At 39.4% G+C, this 23,442-nt stretch overlaps 1 protein-coding gene across 1 annotated transcript; it reads right to left on the reverse strand.

Moving 5' to 3' along the window:
- Window positions 1–393: 393 nt before the first annotated feature.
- vwa10.2 (von Willebrand factor A domain containing 10, tandem duplicate 2) lies at window positions 394–23,369 on the reverse strand. The gene is made up of 15 exons (XM_056457216.1): window positions 23,172–23,369; window positions 19,812–20,102; window positions 18,954–19,047; window positions 13,947–14,066; window positions 13,639–13,825; window positions 10,952–11,121; window positions 9,864–9,976; window positions 9,565–9,681; window positions 9,273–9,482; window positions 8,139–8,271; window positions 7,891–8,043; window positions 7,314–7,400; window positions 3,137–3,402; window positions 2,724–3,017; window positions 394–927 (listed from the first exon to the last, which is right to left on the reverse strand). The coding sequence occupies exons 1-15, from the start codon at window positions 23,367–23,369 to the stop codon at window positions 394–396; spliced, it is 2,967 nt and encodes a 988-aa protein (XP_056313191.1).
- Window positions 23,370–23,442: the final 73 nt, after the last annotated feature.

A 23,442-nucleotide genomic window follows, 5' to 3' on the forward strand; every position in this document is an offset into this window, starting at 1 on the left:
CGTGCACATATATCTGGTTTTGTGGTCTAGGGTCACATGAATAAGCAGGTTACTAGTAATACTAGAGAATAAGCACTATAGATAATGAAGGATTAACCTAAATGATACTAGTTAACTTGTTATAGACAGGTCTTTTCAAACCCCAAATGTTATTACAGATTACTTTTATTACCCTATATTACAGGAAGTCTCCCATACATATAACATTCAGGTTTTTTGTCTTAACTTGTTTGACCAACAGGTGTTACATTTAGTAAAAGTGCAAAATGTACGATTTGTTTTGTTAGAAATAAAGACATTTTTGCATGATAATTGGAAGGAGTTTGGGAATAATTGTAAGGTACAAGATAATAATGATGTTAATAAATTCAGAGAAATTGACACAACTCATTCTTATCCATACAGAAAGGGAACTAATAGGCCTAATAAAGCAACACACATGGAGTAAGACACAGAATAAGATGCACTGTAGCCAGCAGTGGTAGACTGGCTAATGCTTGTAGATACACTGTGGCTAACAGATGCAGATTCACTGGTGCCAACAGATGCAGATTCACTGGGGACAGCAGCGGTAGATTGAGTTTGGCTAATGCTTGTGGATCCGTTGGGGCTAATTGTTGAAGAAGGGCTCCTTATAGAGGCGAAACATGTGCCCACATTCCCCACCTTGTCCACAGCTACCAGCTCTACGTCTTGAGAACAACAGGAAGCATTGTAGGACACCACAGTCACATTTGTGCCATCCTCACTCATTACAGTACTCAAGCTGAGAGAGCCATTGCCACTGTTAATGGACACTTTGGCTATACCTGTACCGTTACCATCCGTCAGATTGGCAGAGAGTTCCCATGATGCTGTACTGCATTCAATTGGACAGTCAGCTTTGATTCTCACTATCTGACAGACAGGCCTTGACAGATCAGTGACCTGCCAAAAAAACATAAAGGTTAATCAGAGTCAATGAGGAGGATACTGTAAAATGATTATATATATATATATATATATTGGTAATGATAATGCTGGGGGCCCCCTAAATGTGCGGGCCTTAAAATCGTCCTAACTCCCATCCACACCCCCCAGCGGTGCCCCTATATATATAAGGATATATATAAGGATAGATTCAGCATGTCCTCACAAGTGCATCTGTCTGCAGACTGCAAGACAGGGGAGTGACATGAAGGGGCGTAACTTGTAGTAAGTTAGAGAGGCGTAACTTGCAGTTATCAAGATCCAATTGAACCATGCGAGATGTCCCAACGAGATGTTGTTTACAAAATAGCGGAAATACTTAGCAGAGAACATTTTCACCAAATATTTTCATGAGTTTTCTCCAAATTTATCCCAAAACAATTTATTTGATATATTATTATATACATTTATTTAACGCTGACTTCTTCATCTGTTTTGTCATGACATTTAGCCTACTCGCCGTCGCCCCCTGTGGTTGCAAATAACAGTACAATGACAAATACATCAAGTATGACATCAAGTACTGTATAAGCCTCAGCAACTCGCAGCTGTCCGTTAAAAACAGTGATGGTTGGGTTTAGAGTTGAGTAAGGCGTAAAGGTTAATTGTGATGGTTGGGTTAAGGGTTGGGGTAGGTGTAGGCATTAATAACGATGATGGTTGATTTTAGGTTTGGGAAAGGGGTAGATGTTAATAATGATGACAGATGGGTTTAGGTTTGAGGAAGGTGTAGACGTTAATGATGATGGATGGGTTTTGGGTTGTGGTAGGTTTAAACGCTAATAACTGTGATAGTTGGGTTTAGGTGTGGAGTAGGTGTAGACGTTAATAACTGATATATAACTAATAATAACAGCGCCATGTTGCTGACAACAGGATTTTGACATGTGGGTCTCATTAACTTCAAGTTACGCCTCTAATATACTACACGTTACGCCCCTTCAGACCCATAAGCCTATCTTTGCTATGGTTAACGGTTGACATTCTGCCACAAGATGGTGACAGAGACTGCATAATAAGTCCTTAGGGAAGAAACACTACCCTAAGAGTACATTTCAAACTACATCTGAACAAACCATTATAGAACAGGTAAGTGACATTGTAAGTCAATCGTTCTCTTTTAGTGCTGTATTTATACCACAGTATTCTGGTAGTGTTTGCTTTGTTTAGGCTTTTTCAAGGTTATTATTGTTATCCTGATTGCGACAGAGAAATACTGGGAAATCTCTGTAGACTGATTGCATTTCATGCCGTTCAGCCTTATAATCTTAAATTGTGAGCAAAATCACCTGTTTTATCATCACTTCAGACAGACATTACGCTAGAGAATCATTCTAATACTGGTTCTAAAGTGACGTTTGGGAATTAGCAATGGTTTCTGCTGTTCTGACATCAGCTGCAGATGTGAATGAATGGCGAAAGAAAGTAGTTCTTTCAATTTTTGATTTTCTTTTTATAAACACGATTATGCCGTTGAACTGTTGTATAAACACAATATCACACTCATAGCAGTGCGATATGGCTGTAAATCATCACTGGTGGGACACTAAGGCACTCGGCCTGCGGCCTCAAGCCAACGCACGAGACAGTTTAACTACAGCCTTGTTTTTTATTGACACTTTATACTATGGATAGTAAATGTTGAAGGTGTCTGAATATCTTTTGGTTTGACTGTACTGTATATAATCTCTTCAGTGGATGGTACATATTAATGATGCCTCCTCTAATTTGTCTGCAGATATCATAATGGCTACCTTATTCATGACAGTGAAGCGCAGTGCCAGATAATTTGAGTCACCGGATACTGGAGCTTCTGCTTCAATGGTGAGTGTGACGTCTGTCCCTGAATCTGTGCCAGATGGTGCGATCAGTGTGACAGTTCCCTGAGCGCTTCCTTCTGCCCCTATGAAGAGTGAGTTGGGGAAAGATACATTGAAGTTGCGGTCAGTGCGGGCTCTGATTGTGTAGTTTCCACCTGTAGCATTATTGACCAGTGTGAAGTTTAAATCCAATGGGATTCCAGGCTCTATAGTGCTGCTTGGTTGAGCCTGAAAACAAAGTTTAGGTTCTGTCAATGTATTTTTGAATATTCTTTTCATATACTAGTGAAACAAAATCCATGGGAAAACCTTATGACAGTGCAGATAAACTATTCCATTACTCTCACCTTAATGGTAAGTTTTGAGCCTTGTTGCTGGGTGGGTGATTGTCTCTGGAATCGACTGACTGTCGAGGAGTCATTCAACAGCCCTCTGAGCTGCACCACAAATGCCCACTCTGGGATTGTGTCTATATTCACCAGGAGGTCTGTTGTACCCACTGCTTTGATGCTTCCATTAACAACAGCAGATCCTGACGCTTCAACTAGAAGCACATCCGTCACTGTGACTGAATCTCCTCCGGTCACAGAGACAAACAAAGTGGCATTTCGACCTGATCAGTAAGAATTTAAGTTACATAATTTTATTTTCTCACACACACACACACTCACACACAAAAAAATGTAATAACTATACACATACACAGCGGTCTGGAAAAAGAGTTTGCCCCTTACTGATTTCTATTTGTCTTGTGTTTCAGATCATCAAACAAATGTAAAGATTGGTCAAAGATTAGTCCAAGATGCAGTTTTTAAATGAAGGCTTTTATTATTAAGGTAAACCTTAATAATAAACCTTGCCCGCTTAACCCAACAACTGGTTGGCCCCCCTTAGCAGCAACAACTAGAATCAAGTGTTTTGAAAAACTTGTAACAGCGCTGTGGAGGAATTTTGGCCCACTCATCTTTGCAGAATTGTTGTAATTCATTCATTCATTCATTCTCTTCCCTTTATTAATCTGGGGTCGCCACAGTGGAATGAACCGCCAACTTATCCAGCATATGTTTTTACGCAGTGGATGCCCTTCCAGTCGCAACCCATCACTAGGAAACACCCATACACTCTCATTCACACACATACACTAAGGACAATTTTAGCATACTCAATTCACCTATAGCCCATATCTTTGGACTTGTAGGGGAAACCGGAGCACCCGAAGGAAACCCCTGGGACTCCACATGCAAACTCCACACAGAAATGCCAACTGACCCAGCCGAGGCTCGAACCAGCGACCTTCTTGCTGTGAGGCGACAGCACTACCTTCTGTGCTACCACGTCGCCCTGTTGTAATTCAGCCACACTGAAAGGTTTTCGAGCATGAACTTTTTAAGGTCAGGCTACAGCATCTCAATTGGATTTAGGTCAGGACTTTGACTAGACCAGTGGTTCTCAAACTGTGGTACATGTACCACTAGTGGTACGAAGACTTCCTTCTACTGGTACGTGGAGGAATCGCTGAAAAAATATTGGAAAAAAAATAAACACACCTTTAACCCTTTGACACATACGATAACACCGATGTGATCAGTAAATTGATTTTAATATTATAATTTATTTTCAATTTTCTAATGTTTGTTATGCATTCTATCATTTAAAGCTAATTTCCTCCCCATATTTGTAACGGTGGTTGGGGGCGTATCCGGTATTTTTATATCCCAAAATTTTCAGGTATAGTTTAATCACTTGCTTTTCTGACACACGTCTTACTCTAATGTGCAGTAAGCACATCTAATTTCTAATTTAAATATGTAAATCCAATTCATATATCTAAAATTTTCATGTTAAGATTTCAAAGATATACAAATAAGTCATATATACATGCAACATATATTTCAAAATTTATCAAAAAGAGTTTATATATGAATAGGATAATTTATAGCCTATATTTAGGTCCAAGAAACATTTACATTTACTTTACACACAAGTACAGCAGTTTGCTTTTTAAGAACAGTGCCATTTTTAATAAACTTTTAAAAGCATTTTAATTTAAATGTTGACGTTTTATTTATTGTTACCTGTATGCACAGTACAGCGTTAATGTTTAACCTATTTATAATGTTTAAAGTGGCTGACAATAATAAATATTCATAATAATAAGAATTAATCTGCCATGATTTTGAACTGTGCAGAGCTGTAGCTGGTTAATTAGGCCTACTGCGCTACTGTATTTCAATACCGGTCATTATGGTGGTACTTGGAGGGACAATTTGTTCTGAGATGGTACTTAGTGAAAAAAGTTTGAGAACCCCTGGACTAGATCTCTCCAAAACCTTTATTTTGTCTTTCTTCAGCGATTCAGAAGTGGACTTGCTGGTGTGCTTTGGAGCATTGTCCTGCTGCAAAACCCAAGTTCGCTTTAACTTGAGGTCACTAACAGACGGCTGGAATTCGGGATTTTTGGTACACAGCATATATCATGGTTAAATTTATCACATCAAGTCTTCCAGGTCCTGAAGCAGCAAAACAGCCCCAGACCATTACGCTGCCACCACTACATTTAACTGATGGTATGATGTTCTTTGATGTTCCACACAAAATGGGACACACTCCCTCCAACAAGTTCATTCCACAGAGTATTTTCCCAAAAGTCTTGGAATCTTCAACATTTTTTCCAGCAAACCTGAGGTGAGACTTTGTTTTATTTTCTGAGCAGTGATTTTTGCCATGCAAACCACTTTTGTCTGGTCTCTTTTTTATGGTGGAGTCATGAACACTCACCCCAACTGAGGAAAGTGAGGCCTGCAGTTCTTTGGATGTTGTTGTGGGGTCTATGTCTCCTCTTGGATGAGTTGTCGGTGCACTCTTGTGGTAATTTTGGTCAGTCAGCCATTCCTAGGAAGGTTCTCCACTGTTTCATGTTTTAGCTATTTGTAGATAATGGCTCTTGTAGATAGTGGTTTGCTGCAGTCCCAAAATTTTAGAAATAGCTTTATAACGTTTCCAGTTATTATTCTAATAATTTCCTAAATTATTTTCTTTTTCATTTGTTTTTTAATTTGATTCTTTGCATGATGTTTAGCTTTTGAGTATTTGTTAGGTCTACTTCACTTCATATTTAAGTGATTTCTTGATTGTGAACCGGGGTGGCAGTAACCAGGCTGTGATGTGGCTTGAACATTTTAACTCAGGTGTGATAAACTGCATGATGTGTTCACTTATGTTATCTTTGACTAATGTTTCATTATGTTTGATTATCTGAAACATTAAAGGGCACCTATTTTACCCCCCTTTTCCACATTTAATATAAGTCTTTTGTGTCTCCAGAATGTGTCTGTAAAGTTTCAGCTCAAAACACCCATCAGATGATTTATTATAGCTTTCAGAAGTTTCTGTTTTATAGCTCTAACCATCAGGTAGCGGTTTTTGTGAACTGTGCCTTTGAGGCAAGACCTTCACGCCCACCATTTCCACGTGCCTGTCAGCATGTCTTAATCTCCTCCCTCGGCTGCTTCAGACATCAGACAAACACGAAGGAAGCTGATCTCGCGTAACGTTTGTGAGAAATACTACAGTAAGAACTTTACCAATGAGTTTTTGATGCATTGGTTGTGGAGTTGCAATGATGAGTCACACAAAATGTCGTTACAAAGTTCACGCACACACAGATAAACACACACTGCAGACACACACACAGACAGCGCGCACGCTTAGCTTTGCACTCTTTTTGCACACTAATGTGACAGGATGCAGGTTAATCTCCACTGCTGTATGGATATCTGTTATGTTAATGTACCAAATAAACCTGATTTAATGTCCACAAACCGGGATTGAAGCATCTTCTTTTATATTTGTTCTGACACGCGGCTGTGCTGATGAAGTAAATCTGAAGTAAATCGCTGTAATTCATTACACACATGCTCTGTTTTAAAACATTTTAAACTTATAAAACCCACTCTTGATCACATTTGATGATGATTGATGATCCTAGTAAACTGAACAGGTCTTTTATTCACGGTTGCTTTGTGCACGTCCTGTTTTGTTGATATGATTATACGCATTACTACAGAGGCATGTTAATACGCAGCTGTCAGTTAATTCAGTGGGCGGGGAAACCGCACTCCTACGTGAAGTTGCAGTCGATTTCAAAACCACTCCAATTGGTCCACCGTTTTTATGTTGTTAAATTAAAAAAAAAGAGAACTGGGTGTGTTTATATTGCCCCAGTATGACGGTATATACACTATACCTACACATATGTCTGTCCAAACAGCTTGATAAGTAGATTTTTCACCATAGGTGCCCTTTAAAGTGTGATAAACATTCCAAAAAAAAGTTTGGTAAGAGGTCAAACACTTTTTTCTTACACCACTCTATATATATATTCATGGTTATACACAAGATTCTTCATCTTGAAAGAAATTAGTGTCTAGGTTCAGAATGGATGCATTGAGTTCACCAAATGGGAACTGTTACAGTATGTAACTGTCTAGTATTAATCAGGAAATATCAAAGATGATATCATACCAATGAAAGGACGATTGGCTTTTGGTGTAAAGTCACCACTCTGTGACTGCTCCACAAAGTTAAAGAGAAAGTTCACTGAACTCTCAGCTGTATACACAATAAAACACATATGTAAGTAGCTGTTATTGTTACAATATGCTACAGATTCTGTAATCCAGCAAGCAAGTTGTTGTCAAAAACAAATTAACAACACATCTAAATATGCAAATTTTACATCCATTTGACATCCACACATTGATGCCATTTTGCCCACCAAAATAAAGACACAAATTATTATGGGACAAGAAAGAAAAATTTATCTGAAAGCTTCAAAGACGAATTACAAATCTACCTGGAATTTTGTATCCCTACAATGCATGTGAACTACTTTAATAGATATCAAACATTTATGTCATGCATTGTTTCATCGTTTCTCATTAATCATGTTTTTTGACCCCAGTGTTAGATGTCCAATGGATCGTTTTGACATTAAGATGTCCTTTGGGAAGCTTAATCCACACATTTTGCAATATAAACAATTATAAAACTAAAACAATAGCAGTACAATTGATTAAAATATAAATATAACAACTCTTACCAGTGACTTTAAGGCTGTAGAAACTTGTAGCATTAATGCTAATCCTCCATTCCCCAGTCTGGTTTTCAGTGTTTAGTTTAATTCGCTTTAGATTCCCTACAGTCAGAATGCTGCCCAGAAGACCATCTGCCATTGAACCTGACTGAGATACACCTGAAAGCAGACAAAACACAGTGTTTTGGGCATTAGCAGTTTTTGTATTGGAGGAAATAAAACCCTCACATCAACAAACTGATGTATATGCTTACCTGTAGGGCTGTAGAGAGTAAAGAATGGAGAGTCTCCTGTGATGTACACAGTTACATTAGACAGAGAGGAATCCAACACAATAGAAAAGTTTTCTGCAATAGCTGGACTTCTCACCACCTGAAGAACGGTCACCTGAAGATATATAGAGATGTCTTCAACACACTCTCAATTGAAGTACATGCTTCCGCTTACATTTTTGTGAAACCATACATACTTCAGCATATGTTTTACTTGAACACGTGAAATGAAATAAAGGATTATTTTCTTGCGGGTCTTAGCACAACAATAAATACATACCAGAAAAAAACTAAAAGTACCAATAATTTGTAATCAAGTACATTTGGATCACTTGTTTATCTCCATATGAACAACTTTTCTGCTATAATAATAATAATACATTTTATTTGTAATGCGTTTTTCATAAACTCAAAGCGCTACATAGCAAAATACATAAGATAGAATAAAAAGTTAACAAATTGATCATCCTAACTTAAAAGCAATGCTAAAAAGTCCAACAGTCCAGAGAGGCAGCATTCCTAATGCTGATGGGTAGTGCATTCCACAGCTTAGGTGCACTGTATGAGAAAGCCCTCCCACCCATGGTCTTGAGTTTACAGCGTGGCTGATATAAAGTCCCGATGCAGAACGAAGTCTGCGGGCTGGGGTGGCGAGAGTCACCAGGTCACAGATGTAACCGGGTGCTAGCCCATGCACTGCTTTGAAAGTTAAAATCAAGGACTTAAAATCAATCCGTTATTTAATAGCCAGTGTAATTGTTGTAGCACAGGAGTAATATGGTGACGTGATGATGTGTGTAAACGTAAACGTAATGCTCACTTACTTCATTTCTCACTTTGTACAGTGTTGTTCTTGGAATACAAAGCACAGTGAATCCAGTGAATCAGGTAAAAGCAATGAAAAATCAGGGTAAAACTATATGGCCGTGATACAATTTTCTTTTACGTTTACTATTAAAAACATTATGGGTTGGGTTTATGGAAGAGTTTAGGTGAGTTGATCACAAGGTGATCACAAGGTGAAATGCACGGCATATCTCTTTAAGTCATTGTTTAAGTCATTGTAAGTTATTCTTTAAGTCAGTTCTTTCTCTTTAAGTCATTGTTTGAACATACCAGAGCTGAGGTAGAAGAATCTGTAATGACAGCAGTTGCCTGGGACAGTGTGCTCTTTGGGACCTCAATGGTCTGTCCACCAGAAACGTGGGCCAGGTCTCTGTACAGCTGTATGTCTGACTGAAACAATGATCTTGATGTAAACTGTTGAGATTGTGAAACTGCTCTTCTTCTACGGTAAGAGAAGGAACCGGTCAACATGAAAGTGACCTGGATGATTGAGAGGAAGGCAGATGAATACAGAGTTAAACAATTTAATTTGAGTAGAAATGCGATCTGTTGTGACACTCACTGTTGACTTGGTGCGTTCAATCATGGCCTGAACGATGCTTCCTAATTCTGAGTCTTTTGCTGTAGCATCAGTGAAAACAAAAATGTCTGATGATGGAGGAGCTCCTGCTAAAGCCAACTGGAGAAACAGAAAAAAAAACATGTGTTATTAAAATGCATCCCAGCTTACGTACACAGAAATTATACCAGTAATATATTATTATATATCAGATGATTAAGAGTGTTCTTCTCAATTCAAATTAAGTTTCACATTTATATTTTTCTATAGTAGGCATACATGTACTGTATAGTCACACACACCAGCAATCCTGACAAGCACATCTCTGGGAAATCTCCTCCACCATCTGCTGTAAGAGAGCTGAGTCTCTTTTTGAAAATATCTGCATTGTCGGTTCTTGTCAGAGGCCCAAAATCTGTATAACAGACACATCACTGCAGAACACTTCAATATACTTCAAAATCATATTTAAAAGAGCTACAACAATACAGTAACCTAGATATGTTGTAAACACTGAAATAATGTATTTCTAAAAGGCTAATTGTTGAACAGTTAGCCATTTAAGTGAAAAAAACTGTAACATTTAAGTGAAAAAAACTGTAACAATATTTAATGCATGCCAGATTCTTTTTTTTTTTTGTTCTCTCCATTATTTTGTTATCTGAACGTTTAAGGAAAAACTGTCTCCTTTGCTTTTGTTGGATGAAAAAACAACAACAACCTGAACAGTCATCGTTTTTGCTCAAGACGTTCGGTCACATTCACTCATTCATGATTTTTAGACTCCTTGATGTTGCAAACTGAGCATTTCTTTTTATATTATTATACTTTTGTATGTTTTGTCATGCACATATTTGTCTGTAGAGCAAGTAGATTGACCGGTTTCTGCCATTTGTTTGGCCCTGTCGTTTCTCCCATAGGAAACTGAATTGTAAGTTCTAAAACAATTGCAAAAACCAGCGCACTTCCTCATTGCAAAATAATAATGCCTTATTCACACTAGCAGTGACTTTGTAGCCGCCTGTTGCTCCGGGTGGCGACCTGGTGCAAACGCAGGTCTGTGTAGGTTCACAGAGCGAAGAATACAACCGGCCTCTAAAACAAGCTGAGAGAAGATCATGTGAGCTCTGTTGGTGCTCCTATTGGTTGTCACTCAATAAAGTCGCTCTTCATTTGCAACAAGTTGAAGGATTCTCAACTTTATCGCGTTGCTCGCCACGCCCACTTGGTTGCCAACGGTCACTGTCGCTCGAGTAGATGGAGGTCGTCAGAAACAGTTCACTCTACATTGAAATGAAAGGTCGCTTGTCGCTTTGCTGCTGCGAGTCGCTCGTAGTGTGAATAAGGCTTAAGGTCAATACTGTATACAGTAGGTCTAAATACAAAATACCTGGGTCATTAAATGGGACTAGAATGTATTCGGAAGGTTCCTGTGGTGTTCCTCTCCTGCTGTCTATGATACTGAAGGACACACTCTTGGCTGCCTCAATGTCATCAGACATGCTGCCTGTGGTGTCAATAACAAAAGCCAGAACTGAGGTCTGACTGATGCCCATCAATCTGAAAGAAAAGCAAAGCAAAAAAAAAAGCATCAACAAAGAAACAGTACAGATTTCTTATTTATTTAAAACTCCTAAACCCTTTCAAAGGTAACAATCTAATTGATGTTCATCAAATAAAAATAGAGGTAATCAAAATATAAAACGATCTAAAGCTAAATGCAGTCTGTCTAACAGAAACCTGGCTAAAACCAGACGATTACATGACCCTAAAAGAGTCTTCACCTGAAGGATATCATTATAAACACGAGCCTCGCCTTAAAGGAAAAGGTGGAGGCGTTAGCATAATATATAATAATATTTTTAGTGTCACACAGCGATCTAGCTTCAAATAAAATTAATTTGAAGTAATAGTGTTGTATATTTCAGTGTGGAACAGTGGCGAGGCTACATAAGGGCCAGGGTGGCACTGGCCCACCCAGACAAAAATGTTTTTATTATGGAAAATCCTAAATAGAATGCATGTAATTAATGTAGGGAGAATTATGAATGCAATTTTATATTGATGATTAACAGTGTCTTTTAGGCATCTCCCAGTGCCTCTCCTATTTGGTCATGACTGACCAGGTTTTGAGGAGCTGCTGTCCCATCCCATCTCTCCAGCGACCCGACCGCGGTGAAGACCCAGGGCTCGGGCTTGTTGGGACCACCAGCCAGCACTACTGGCCATCAAAAGTGACAAAGGGGGTGAGTGTGCAACCATTCTGTATAACCTGTACTTTGATCTCTTCCAGCAGATTACAGCTGGAGGCTGCTTTAGAAGAGCTCAGCGGGAGGATCAAAGGCTGCTGCACTGCTGGCCATGAGTGAGAGCTGTGGATGGGAAGGAATGGCTCCCAGTCCCTCACTTTGTAATACTGAGACAATTCAGTATTACAAAGTGAGGGACTGGGAGCCAGTAGTCTAACTGAGAGGTCATGAAAGCATGAACAAGCTTTTCCACATTAGACACTGATAGCATATGTCCAAGTTTGGCAACATTTTTAAGATGAAATAATGCAGTTTTACAGATGCTCGAAATCTGGCCTTCATACGACAGGTTGCTATCAAAAATCACTCCCAAATGTTTGACTGAAGATGAGGACTGAACTGAATAATTATCAAGGGTTAGACAGTGTTTTAGATTTTTGCGTGTGAGGTTGTTGGGCCCAATAAGCAAGACCTCAGTTTTATCTGAATTTAGTAATAGGAAGTTTTTAGTCATACAAATTTTGTAATTAGCTATACAATCTCAAACCTAGAAAACTGTCCTTATCCTGAGAACTCCATAGTCCTAGACCAGGCCCGTATGCTGAGCAGATGCTTAAATGGTCATGGAGGTGTTGAGAGAGTGAGACTAAAGGCTTATTTATACTTCTGTGTCAAGCGCACACGTATTCTACAGCGCAGCCTACGTGTGGACGCATAGCCCCTCGCCGTGGCCGTCGCTGATGTGCACCTCTCAAAAAATGTAATGCATACGTGTAGCGCAAGCTCTGTGATTGGTCGACCTGGTAGCGCTGACGAGTGTGGGTGGAGATGAGAGCCGCGTGAGCGTGATGCAGTCCCGTGTGGAGTCCCATGAAGGAGCTCCGGATGGAGACTGCTGTTTTGTGTTCACCTTATGATTAAAGTTGTTACACGTCCGCCGGTTCCCGCTTCAAAAAGAGCGAATTTGAGCCACTTGTACATTAAGGAAGCGTTCAGAGAAACATAGACACCTACTGCCAGCTAGCGGTTCAGAAGCGTATTGCAGAGCAACAGAAATGGCGCGCAGAAGTAAAAATGCACGCCTATGTGCAAGGCTTGCGCCATAGGTCATGCCGATCACTTGACGCAGAAGTATAAACCAGGCTTAATTCCTCTTAGACCCCAGAGAGAGACGAGTCACTGCAGTGATCCAGTCAGTTCACCCACCAGTGCCCTACTCCCACCTGCAGCTTCTTAACGATGGACGTCCAGTGTTCTCCAGCCTCCGGTGACTGAACTACAGCTCTGCACAAGAAGTTTGGCCAGAGGAGAAATGGTCATGCCCAACTGAGCCTGGTTTTTCTTAGGCTTTTTTCCCTTCACATTTATCAGTTGGTTTGATCCTCTGCACTGTCACCACTGGCTTGCTTGGGTTTGAACTTCTGGAGCTGTGCATCATTGTAATTGCTCTTCAGGGTTTGGGCTTACAGTAGTGACATTTAAATTACACTGAACTAAACTGAACTTCAACTCTGAAAACTGCACTGAAGCATTTTCAATTTACTAAAACTTCTATGTTAAGCTGCTTTGACACAATCTACATCGTAAAAGTGCTATAGAAATAAAGATGAATTTAATTTAAATAAATTTTGAAATTACGATTAAAGAAAGCTAATCTTCCGAACTTTCTGTATCCATAGTCAGCAAAATCTTTTGGGCTTTTGTCTTTTTTTCTAAACTTTTCAAAATAAATGTACAAAAGCTTTTTGTTTAGTAAAGGTCCATTCACTATTATTTACTACCATTTATTATTTAGCAATCATGGTCAAAGCCATATATGGTGTCATACTGTAGAAATGGTTTGTTGCCTATGGCCATTCGGATGTCTTCCAGCATGTCCATAGTAGCTCTGATGGCCAAGTCAGCAGCCTGAGGGTGAAGGAAACCATGACTTGAGCTGATGTCGTCTTTATTGATTCCTCCAGTGGGATCTGTTGAACTGGTCCAGTCTGCAGAGCCGCCGTGACTACACTTTCCTGAAAGAAAATGATCGATGTAAATATTCGTGGTCCAAATTACAGCTATCCTCTGGTAAGTGATGACATACAGTGGAGATTGATTTGAAACAAGTACATGTGAGATGCTAAGCTTCCAAACCTGCAGGTTTTTTCGAGGAGTAAAGGCTGAAATATCCTGAAGTTAGTTTCTTATTCTCTGGGAGAAGGTTATAAATGCAGTTTCCATCAGTGCAGGCTTTGCATGTTGGTGTGCTGAGGTCTACACATACAGACATCACAAAAAAGTGTTGGTTTATATCAAATTCAGTGTAGCAAAACTAGTTTAAAAACACATGGGGATTCACAGATTGCAATATGAGTGTGATAAAGTTCGTTGTAAATATGGAAGAACAAGGCAGAGTCGGCGATTCAGGTAATAAAGTTCAATAGTGCGTGCTTTCTCAGCTTTCTCTCTCTCCCGTCCTGTGCCCGCCATCTCGATTTATAACGGTCTCTCCGGCCCAATGACTGAGTGAAAATAGGTGTTAATCATTTGCTTTGATTGGCCTACTTTTCCAGCTGCCTGTATCTCAACCTGTTGTCCACCATTGCAGGAAACTCGGACACACGCTCCCCACCACAGTAGGTTAATAGTATTTTCTAGAAATAAAAATACATGTTGCATCTCCCAGATAATCCTTCTATTATTTTTTATAAACAAAAACTTAATTGAAACAGTTTTGCAAACACACGTTTCTAATATAAAGTTTCTAATACAATGTTTGTATGTGTATTTAGGTACATTTTGTCTTGAAAATATTAACTTAAAGACTCCCACTGTAACAAATTTTTTCTTAGTTGCTAATTTATCAGGGGTAACCACAGTGAAATTAACTGCCAATTACTCTATTTTACACATAACACTGGCCAGTTTAGCTTATTCAATTGACTTATACCATATGTCTTTGAACTGTGGAGGAAACCCACGTGAACACAGAGAGAACATGCAAACTCCACACAGAATAGCCAACTGGCCCAGTCGGACTCGAACCAGCAACCTATTTGCTGTGAGGCGACAGTGCGAACCACTGTGTCACACATTTATTTGTGTTTACTAAGTTAAACATTTGATTCAATTCATGTTTCTTTATATACTGTTTTTACAATGGCGATTGTGTCAAAGCAGCTTACCATATAAGTTCTAGTAAAGTCCAGATTTCAGAGTTGAAGTTCAGTTTAGTTCAGTTCAATGTGGTTTAAAAAAAACACTGAAGAGCAAATCCATCGATGCGCAGCTCCACAAATGCCGATCCGAGAGGGCTAGTGACGACAGTGGCGAGGGAAAAAAACTTCACCAATTGACGAAGTACAGTAAAGGGAAAAAAACTTTGAGGGATACTAGTCTCTGCTGGGCATGACCATCTTTCTTCTGGCCAAAGAAACTGGCAGGTTTTCAGGCTGGCCCACAGGATCAATGTGGGGAACATTTGCATGATACATCTATTTTCTGGATCATATGTAATTTCAGTTATAAAAAATACATTTTGTGTCTGTCCATACATTTCTGACAACTGTTACATTAATTATAAAAAGGCATTACAATCCAAAGTGATGTCACTTCCTCTTGCGGGAAACTCAGGAAAGCATTGATCATGTCATTTTTGTTCCCCGTCATGTCGGGAACTCTGACGTGTGTCTAGAAGAGACACTTTAGGGAGATTGTTAGATGACCAATCACTCTGAAGAGTAAGAAAATGGGCCAATGAATGCCTATGAGAAGGCAGAGCACAGCTCCGCAGTTGATGCCAATCAAAAAGCTTTATGAGAGAATACAGGCAGCAGCTGCAGGAGAGCACATCAGACTTTTTGTTTTACTTTTGTCTCACGGAGCAACTGAAGAAAACAATCTGCTAAGCTGAATTCCAGAGAATCCCGTGCTCATGGACAGCTCTGTTGGTCAGAGGTTGGGCAGTCATGTTCTGAAGACAGTACAGACCCGCTTCCTCCTGCTGGGATAGTAAGTTTTTAACTTGGAATCGGAAATAATGGCCGTGCTTTTCTGGGCTGCCTCAGCGGTAGGGCTGGGGTTGTCTGTACTCCTGCGTTATTATATTGACAACTGGCTTATTTTAGCCCAGTTGCATGATCAATTGATTATGCAAAGGGACAGGGTGCTGTCAATGAGAAAAGAGTTGGACTTAATCTCCATGACGGGCTGATGCTGGCCAGTCTGAAACAATTCAAAATGGTCCCACTGAAACTGTTTCAGAGGCTCCTGGGGCAAATGGCATCTGCAGCCTCTGTCACACTGCTCGGATTGCTTCATATAAGACCACTTCAGCACTGGCTACACGATCAAGTCCCCAGATGGGCATGGCACACAGGTGCGCACCGGGTGACCATCACCCTGCTGTATCACCAGACCCTCAGTTCCTCGATAGACCTTGCCTTTCTACGGCCGGAGTGCCCTTAGATGAAGTGTCCAAGCATGTTGTTGTCACAACATATGCTTCCAGTTTGGGCTGGGGATCCGTGTGCAACAAGCATGTAGCTGCCGGTTCGTGGATGGGATCCCAGTTGCATTGGCATATCAATTGCCTGGAGCTGTTGGCAGTGTTTCTCATTCTCTGCCTGTTCCGACTGGTGCTGGAGTGACAACACATGCTGGTCAGGATGGACAGCAAAGTGACAGTGGCATATATTAACTTTGTGGGTGTTATACGCTCTTGACACATGTCTCGGCTCGCTCGCAATCTGCTTCTTTGGAGTCACATGCGGCTGAAATTGCTGTGCGCCGTTCATATCCCGGACGAGCTCAACCATGCAGCCGATGCACTCTCACTGCAGCTTACGCTCCCAGGAGAATGGAGACTCCACCCTGGTGTGGTTCAGCTGATATAGGAGCGCTTCGGGGAAGCCCAGGTCGACCTGTTTGCATGATGGGCTCAGCTGCTGTGGCCTTTTCCATACACTCTCCCAAAGTGTCCTTATAAACACAGGTCGGAGTTCCCGACCTGAAGAGGAACGTCCTGGTCACTTCTGTAACCCACTTTCTCTGAAGGAAGGAACAAAGATGTGTGTCTCCTCAGCCACAGCTGCTGGGTCTTCAGCTGATAGCTGAGTGTTCTGCTTTTTCAGTGACTAAAAGTCTGAAGAACTCTACTGCAGCTGCTGCCTATATACTCTCATAAGGCTTGATTGGCATCACCTGCGGAGCTGCACTCATAGGCATTTATTGCAATAGTATCTGGATGCAGCCTTTATGATGCAAGCTGAGATTCACAATGCAATGTCAGACACAATGCACTCAATGGAGTGAGTGACGTCACTGTGACGGTTCGGTTTAGGGGTGTGTAACGGTGGCAATGTACAATTCAATATATGTAATTAATTTGTGTAAACAATGAGGAAAATAAATTGTAAAAAATCCTTGCCGAGACAGGATCCGAACTCAGGTCTCATAGTGTCGGAGCTCAGCGACGTAGCCACTCGGCCACGTGACACTTTAAAAAAAAAAAATCTTTCCCACAGGACTGTTGATATACATCATTGCACACAAGGGAAATTGAGTGGGTTGTGCGAGTGTCTGTGGATCCCGTACAAACTAGTTTTGGTAGTACCAGGATTTCAGCTCTCACCACAAATGACTTGGCCTCCGGAGCATAAGATATTTTGAAGTGACGATTTTAGACTTAAACGTAGCAGATTCGAAAGACTCTTACTCACGGAGAAAACATCCAGGTAACCCAAGATTTTCTGATCAACAACTCTGCGGAAGTTACGCTGGTTGGCGTTTGGAGATACGAGTTGGCACTCCTCCGTAAACAATCCGGCAAGATAACTTACGGCGCAGATTAGTACAGTTGCGCTTAAAAAACATCAATCACATTTCTTTATCAGGACACTCCGTTATTCTGGCAAGTCGCGACTCTGGAACACTGGCTCCACCTGCACTTATGCTCAAACCATCTTCTTCCTCCAACCAACCACAGAACACCCCCTCACTTCTCCCCCGGGTCCCTCTATTTATCCATTTTTATATTTTTCATAATTGAGGAATTTCCATATATGGACTCAAAAGGCAGGCGGTCTGTCTGTGGTTGGTAAACCTCGCATTGCCACATGTGGGGTTAGGTGAGCCCATTAAAAAAGCATTGGATGCAGCACAGATTGTACTGCACCAGGTCTGCATCCAGACCCCTCTCATTTATTGGCCTGTTTTCTTACTCTTCAGAGTGATTGGTCATTTAGTGAACTCCCAAAACTTTCTCTTCTAGACACATGTCTCCGTTCCCTCTTTTGTGGACCGTGGCTTAGAGACGTAACCAAAACGTTCTGTCATTAATTGATGCAAAATGTTAGTGAACTCTGTTATTTCAGTGAATTTCACATTCACTTTTAAAAACAATAGTGTCATGAAAGTAGAAAAAAATCTTAGACATGCCATGTGGTGTCTAGCTTGAGGTTAGCATCTTGATTTAAAGCACAAAATAGTGGAACATGTCAACTCTGTTATTGTCAACCAAAAAGTTTAACAAAAAGATAAACAACAATTAGTAACAGAATCAAATGTTCCCTATCACATTTTTGCATTTTGCATTATTTTACATGAATAATGATTTACGTTTCAATTCAGATTTAATTTACGGTAAATTATACATTTATTTATCATATCAATTTAATTAATATGAATGGAATATGGCGACGCGGTGGCGCAGTGGGCAGCACTGTCACCTCACAGCAAGAAAGTCACTGGTTGGAGCCCCGGCTGGGTCAGTTGGCATTTCTGTATGGAGTTTGCATGGTCTCCCCGTGTTCACGTGGGTTTCCTCCGGGTGCTCCGGTTTCGCCCACATTCCAAAGACACGTGCAGTAGAGTAAGCTAAAATAGTCCGTAGTGTATGTGTGTGGATGAGAGTGTATGGGTGTTTCCCAATGCTGGGTTGCAGCTGGAAGGGCATCCGCTGCGTAAAACATATGCTGGATAAGTTGGCGGTTCATTCAGCTGTGGCAACCCCAAATTAATAAAGGGACTAAGCCGAAAAGAAAATGAATGAATGATTACATGAATGGAAAATGTTTGAAATGTACCTGCAATTCTGGAACGAGTTGTATAATTAGATTTTAATTTAAAAAAAACTTGAAATACTTTTATTTTTCACTTCACCTGCTACATTGTCGAGAGGAAGCTCAGGTTTGATCAGGGTGCTGAATGGAGCAGAATTCCCCAGTTCCACCCAGTTACTGTGACTATAGAAATCCTGAACACAAACATTACTCGTTGACCAACAATATAATTTTATCACATAATTGAATCATCAATAATAATTCCTCATTGAGTGCATTCCTTGTACTCTTTGTTATCTCCCAAATTTCAATTTGGGATAAAAGTAGGCTTCTTAAAATGCCTGTGCACCAAATATTGGCCACAAGGTGTCACTATAATAAAGTTTTTGTGGTCCCTTTTTTGCTCAGATCTAGCATCTAGTAAAACTGCCACACTGTAAAAAATTGTTTGATCAATTAGTCCTGACAACATATGTTTTTAGGTCATTGTAACTTATTAAACTAAGTTAATCAAGTTCTGACTTGATTTTATTGGTTATGCAAGTTGTTTTAAGTCAGATTAGCATAATATAAGTTCAATGGACTCATAAGATTGATTTGATTTAACTGAAAAAATTAAAGCAACCAGGATTTTTTTACAGTGCACATGCACAATGTGCTATAAAGTAAATATAAGCAGCCCCAAAATACTAATAAATTTTAAACACTTTTTTTAACTAAAGTACTTTACTTCAACCCACTCTTCATATTTACCTATTTGTCAGCAAAAAAAAATCTTTTAAAATAAAATACAGTTTTGTATTCTATAACATGTTTGAATAAATAGTGGTCAGAAAACGTCAACAAACATTTAGATAAAAGACAAAATATTATGATGTCAAATATAAATATAAATGCTAGCTTAAAATAGGATAGAATACTTATGTTCTTACCATACCATAATGTCCATTCAACATACCTGTAGAGTATGGCACAGGGCCCCCAGTGTAATACGGGCAGAGATGTAGCTCCCCTGCTTCGCACTGGCCTTTACTGAAGATACAGCACTGGTGATGAGGTCCCGGCCCTCACTGAAAGACTCGTCATCAAAGTGACGAGCTGCACTCCAAAAAAACACACCATCTATAGCTGCATTGCTCATATAAGTCATGGAAATAGCTGAAGAAAAACTGAAGGAAGAGAGAATTGAAGATGAAGCAGATGATGAGCAGGCCTTTTGGACAGCAGATGAAGTCAATCCATTGTTTATCTAGAGGTGAAATATATATTATTATATTATATTATATTATATTATATTATATTATATTATATTATATTATATTATATTATATTATATTGCTTGATCTGACAATACAGGAACATCAGAACAAAATCAAAGGGATCACACACAGATCCATGAAAACAAACAGTCAGTAAAAGACACAGTCATAATACAAACCATATACACATACAATTAACATATGCCACAGAAAGGCAAAATAGTTATAATAAAATAAAATACATTTTAAACAGACAGAATTAAACAAATGACTGACATTACAATGACAAACAGATGTGAGTAAAGCAACTGAAGATATTATTATTAGTATCTAGATTCTAGAACACATACCAAACAGTATGATTTTTAATGTTTTTCTGCTCATCAAGCCTTCATTTATTTGATTCAAAGAAGCAAAAACTGTTTAATTGTAAAATATTTTTACTATTTAAAATAACTACTATGGGCTGGCACGGTGGCTCAGTGGATGGCACTGTCACCTCACAGGTAGAAGGTTGCTGGTTTGAGCCCCGGCTGGGTCAGTTGGCATTTCTGTGTGAAGTTTGCATGTTCTCCCTGTGTTGGCGTGGGTTTCCTCCGGGTGCTCCGGTTTCGCCCACAGTCATGCGGTGTTGGTGAATTGAATAAAGAAAATTGGCTGTAGTGTATGTGTGTGAATGTGAGCATGCATGGGTGTTTCCCAGTACTGGGTTGCAGCTAGAAGGGCATCCACTGTGTAAAACATATGCTGGATAAATTGGCGGGTTATTCCGCTGTGGCGACCTCTGATGAGTAGAGACTAAGCCTAAAGAAAATTAATGAATAAAAATAACTACTTTCTATTTGAAGTATAATTGTCGATTAGTATAATTAAATTTAATTGTGATAAGAAGCTGAATTTGCATAACTTCTGTCACTTGGTTCTTCAAAAATCATTCTAATGTGCTCCTCCATTATGTTGAACAGCTGAGTAGGCTAAGTTCAGAAACACAGTATTTACCTGAAAATCTTTTGTTATTAATGTCTTTATTATCATCTTTGGTCTATTTAAAGCATCCTTGGTAAATATTAACTACATAAATTCGTAACTAGCTGCAACCCAGTACTGGGAAACACCCATACACTTTCACATGCGCACACACATACACTACGGCCAATTTAGCTTGTTCAATTCACCTATAGCGAATGTCTTTGGACTGTGGGCGAAACCGGAGCACCCGGAGGAAACCCATGCCAACTCGGGGAGAACATGCAAACTGCACACAGAAATGCCAACTGATCCAGCCGGGGCTCGAACCAGCGACCTTCTTGCTGTGAGGCCAACAGTAATATTAGAATAGAATAATTTCTAAAGTATCATGTGACTGGAGTAACGACACTGAAAACTCAGCTTTAAAATCACAGGAATAAGATTTATATTTAAAATAGAAAAACGAGATTTAAGGTTTATTCTCTTAGAAAACATTTTAAACCATAAAGCGTACAAGTCCAAAAAAAGATAACCATGTGACATTGATTGTATGTGTGAACTTTGTTTACACATCAGTTTGGGAATATTTTCGTGTGACCAAGAGTTTGGATTTTAAACATTAAAATAGCGTCACGCGGGAAAAAAACGCTTATGTCCACTATAGATGCCGCTTGTTGTCGTGTCCGTTTTGGACATCAAAAGACAAATCCTCGGCAAAAAAGGAGAGCCGACATGAACAAATGAAAGGACAGAGTAAGAAAGGCTTAGAGGGGCGCTGGGAAACAATATTTGAATCAAAAGGAGAATAGGGAAAATCCACTGAAAGAGGTGAGTGGAAAAAGAGCTAACCTATCAATGTATCAATGCATATTTCCCGCTAGTCCTGTGTAAACTACGACAAGCAGAGTTTATTTGTTTATATACTGTATACCGTAAGATGGCGGAGAACGAGAACAGTTTGAAGCAGGCTATAGGTGCGCTGCACCAGCTTTTCTAAGCTTTTTTATTTCACAATGCTCACTATTGGAGCTATCTAAACATACAAGAAGTGGTCAAAAGTTCAGAGACAATGTCCAACGTTATAAAGATTTATTTATTTATTGTTAATAATTGTTACTGCCTGTGCTATAAGAAGGTCTATGTATTGTTCATACTGTATTTTTTTTGTTTTTAAATAATAATAATAAACTTGAAAGAAATGCTTAATATTAACCTGAAGTTTCTGTTACTGTAGAACTATAAAGAAATCAGCTCTTTAGTGGTTTAAATTCATATGATGAAATGAAGTTACATTGTTATTTCACACTATCTGGACATATACCTTTCTTCCACATTTGAAAAATATAAATCACAATAACTTTGTATGTTTATTAGTAAAATAAAAATAGCCTATATAATGTTCACAATCCAAATGAAAAAAACGTCAAAATTTGAAAATATGGACTACGTTTTTCATCTCAAGACCTCATTTAAAATCTTAGCCTACATTAAAAAAATGTATTCTAAAACAGCCTCCACAACTCGCGAGTCTGTGCGAGCGCTAAAACTTGCACTGCGTAAGGCTTTGTGCAGATTCCTTTGGTACAACATTTAAACGTATTTTTATCTCGAAAGACCAAGAGCATTCTGATTTTCATTTCATTTTACGACTGATGTTGCAAGAAGCAGGAAACCATAGCCTATTTTGTGTTTACACGGTGCTGTAACTACAAGAAAACAAACAACATTAAGGTTATACCAGACCTGCTGTATACTAATTCCCTGCCACCAGACTTTTCTGACAGATTTTCCTCTTCTGTCAGGTCATCAGGCAACGTTATTGGTTATGTTAATATAGAGACAATCGTTAGCAATTTATAATTTTTTCTGATTTAAACCAAGTCTGTGGGCAGTCTAATTATTATTATTATATTAATAAATATCCAGCAGGTTTAAAAAACAGGTGTGGCTGTTATGTTAAACTATATAAAAGTGCACCTACAAGTAATGTCAATCACAGATTTTTTTTTACTGGAACTCTGAAAATGTTAATTGCTAGTTAATATCTTATAGTTATCCATATTTGGCTCATGTCCATGTGTTTTTCTTACAGGCAGTGTGAAGTCTCGCCCCTGAGCAATGGCGATGTCCCGGCACACTTCTGCTGTCTTGCGGAGCATGGCGAACTGAGTAATGTCTCGATGGGTGAGGGAGCCCGTAGAAAACAGAGGTTTGAATGCTGCCACCTCATCACGATTAAACCTGATGCCCCAAAAGAGAAAAATAGCCACAGCAAGCCCTGCAAACATCTCTCCACAACTGTAGGTGCTATGGAAAAATGCAGTTTAAAAAATTAAACAGCCTTAAGACAATCTTTATGAA

The sequence above is a fragment of the Danio aesculapii genome, chromosome 1 (assembly GCF_903798145.1).
Source record: "Danio aesculapii chromosome 1, fDanAes4.1, whole genome shotgun sequence".
NCBI lineage: Eukaryota > Metazoa > Chordata > Actinopteri > Cypriniformes > Danionidae > Danio > Danio aesculapii.

Coding starts and splice junctions, on each gene's coding strand:
- vwa10.2 (XM_056457216.1), bottom strand. CDS start 23,369: ATGTTTGCAGGGCTTGCTGTGGCTATTTTTCTCTTTTGGGGCATCAGG. Junction 13,826..13,946: donor CTCCTCGAAAAAACCTGCAG/GTTTGGAAGCTT, acceptor ATTTTCTTTCAG/GAAAGTGTAGTCACGGCGGC. Junction 9,682..9,863: donor TGTGCTTGTCAGGATTGCTG/GTGTGTGTGACT, acceptor CTGTTTCTCCAG/TTGGCTTTAGCAGGAGCTCC.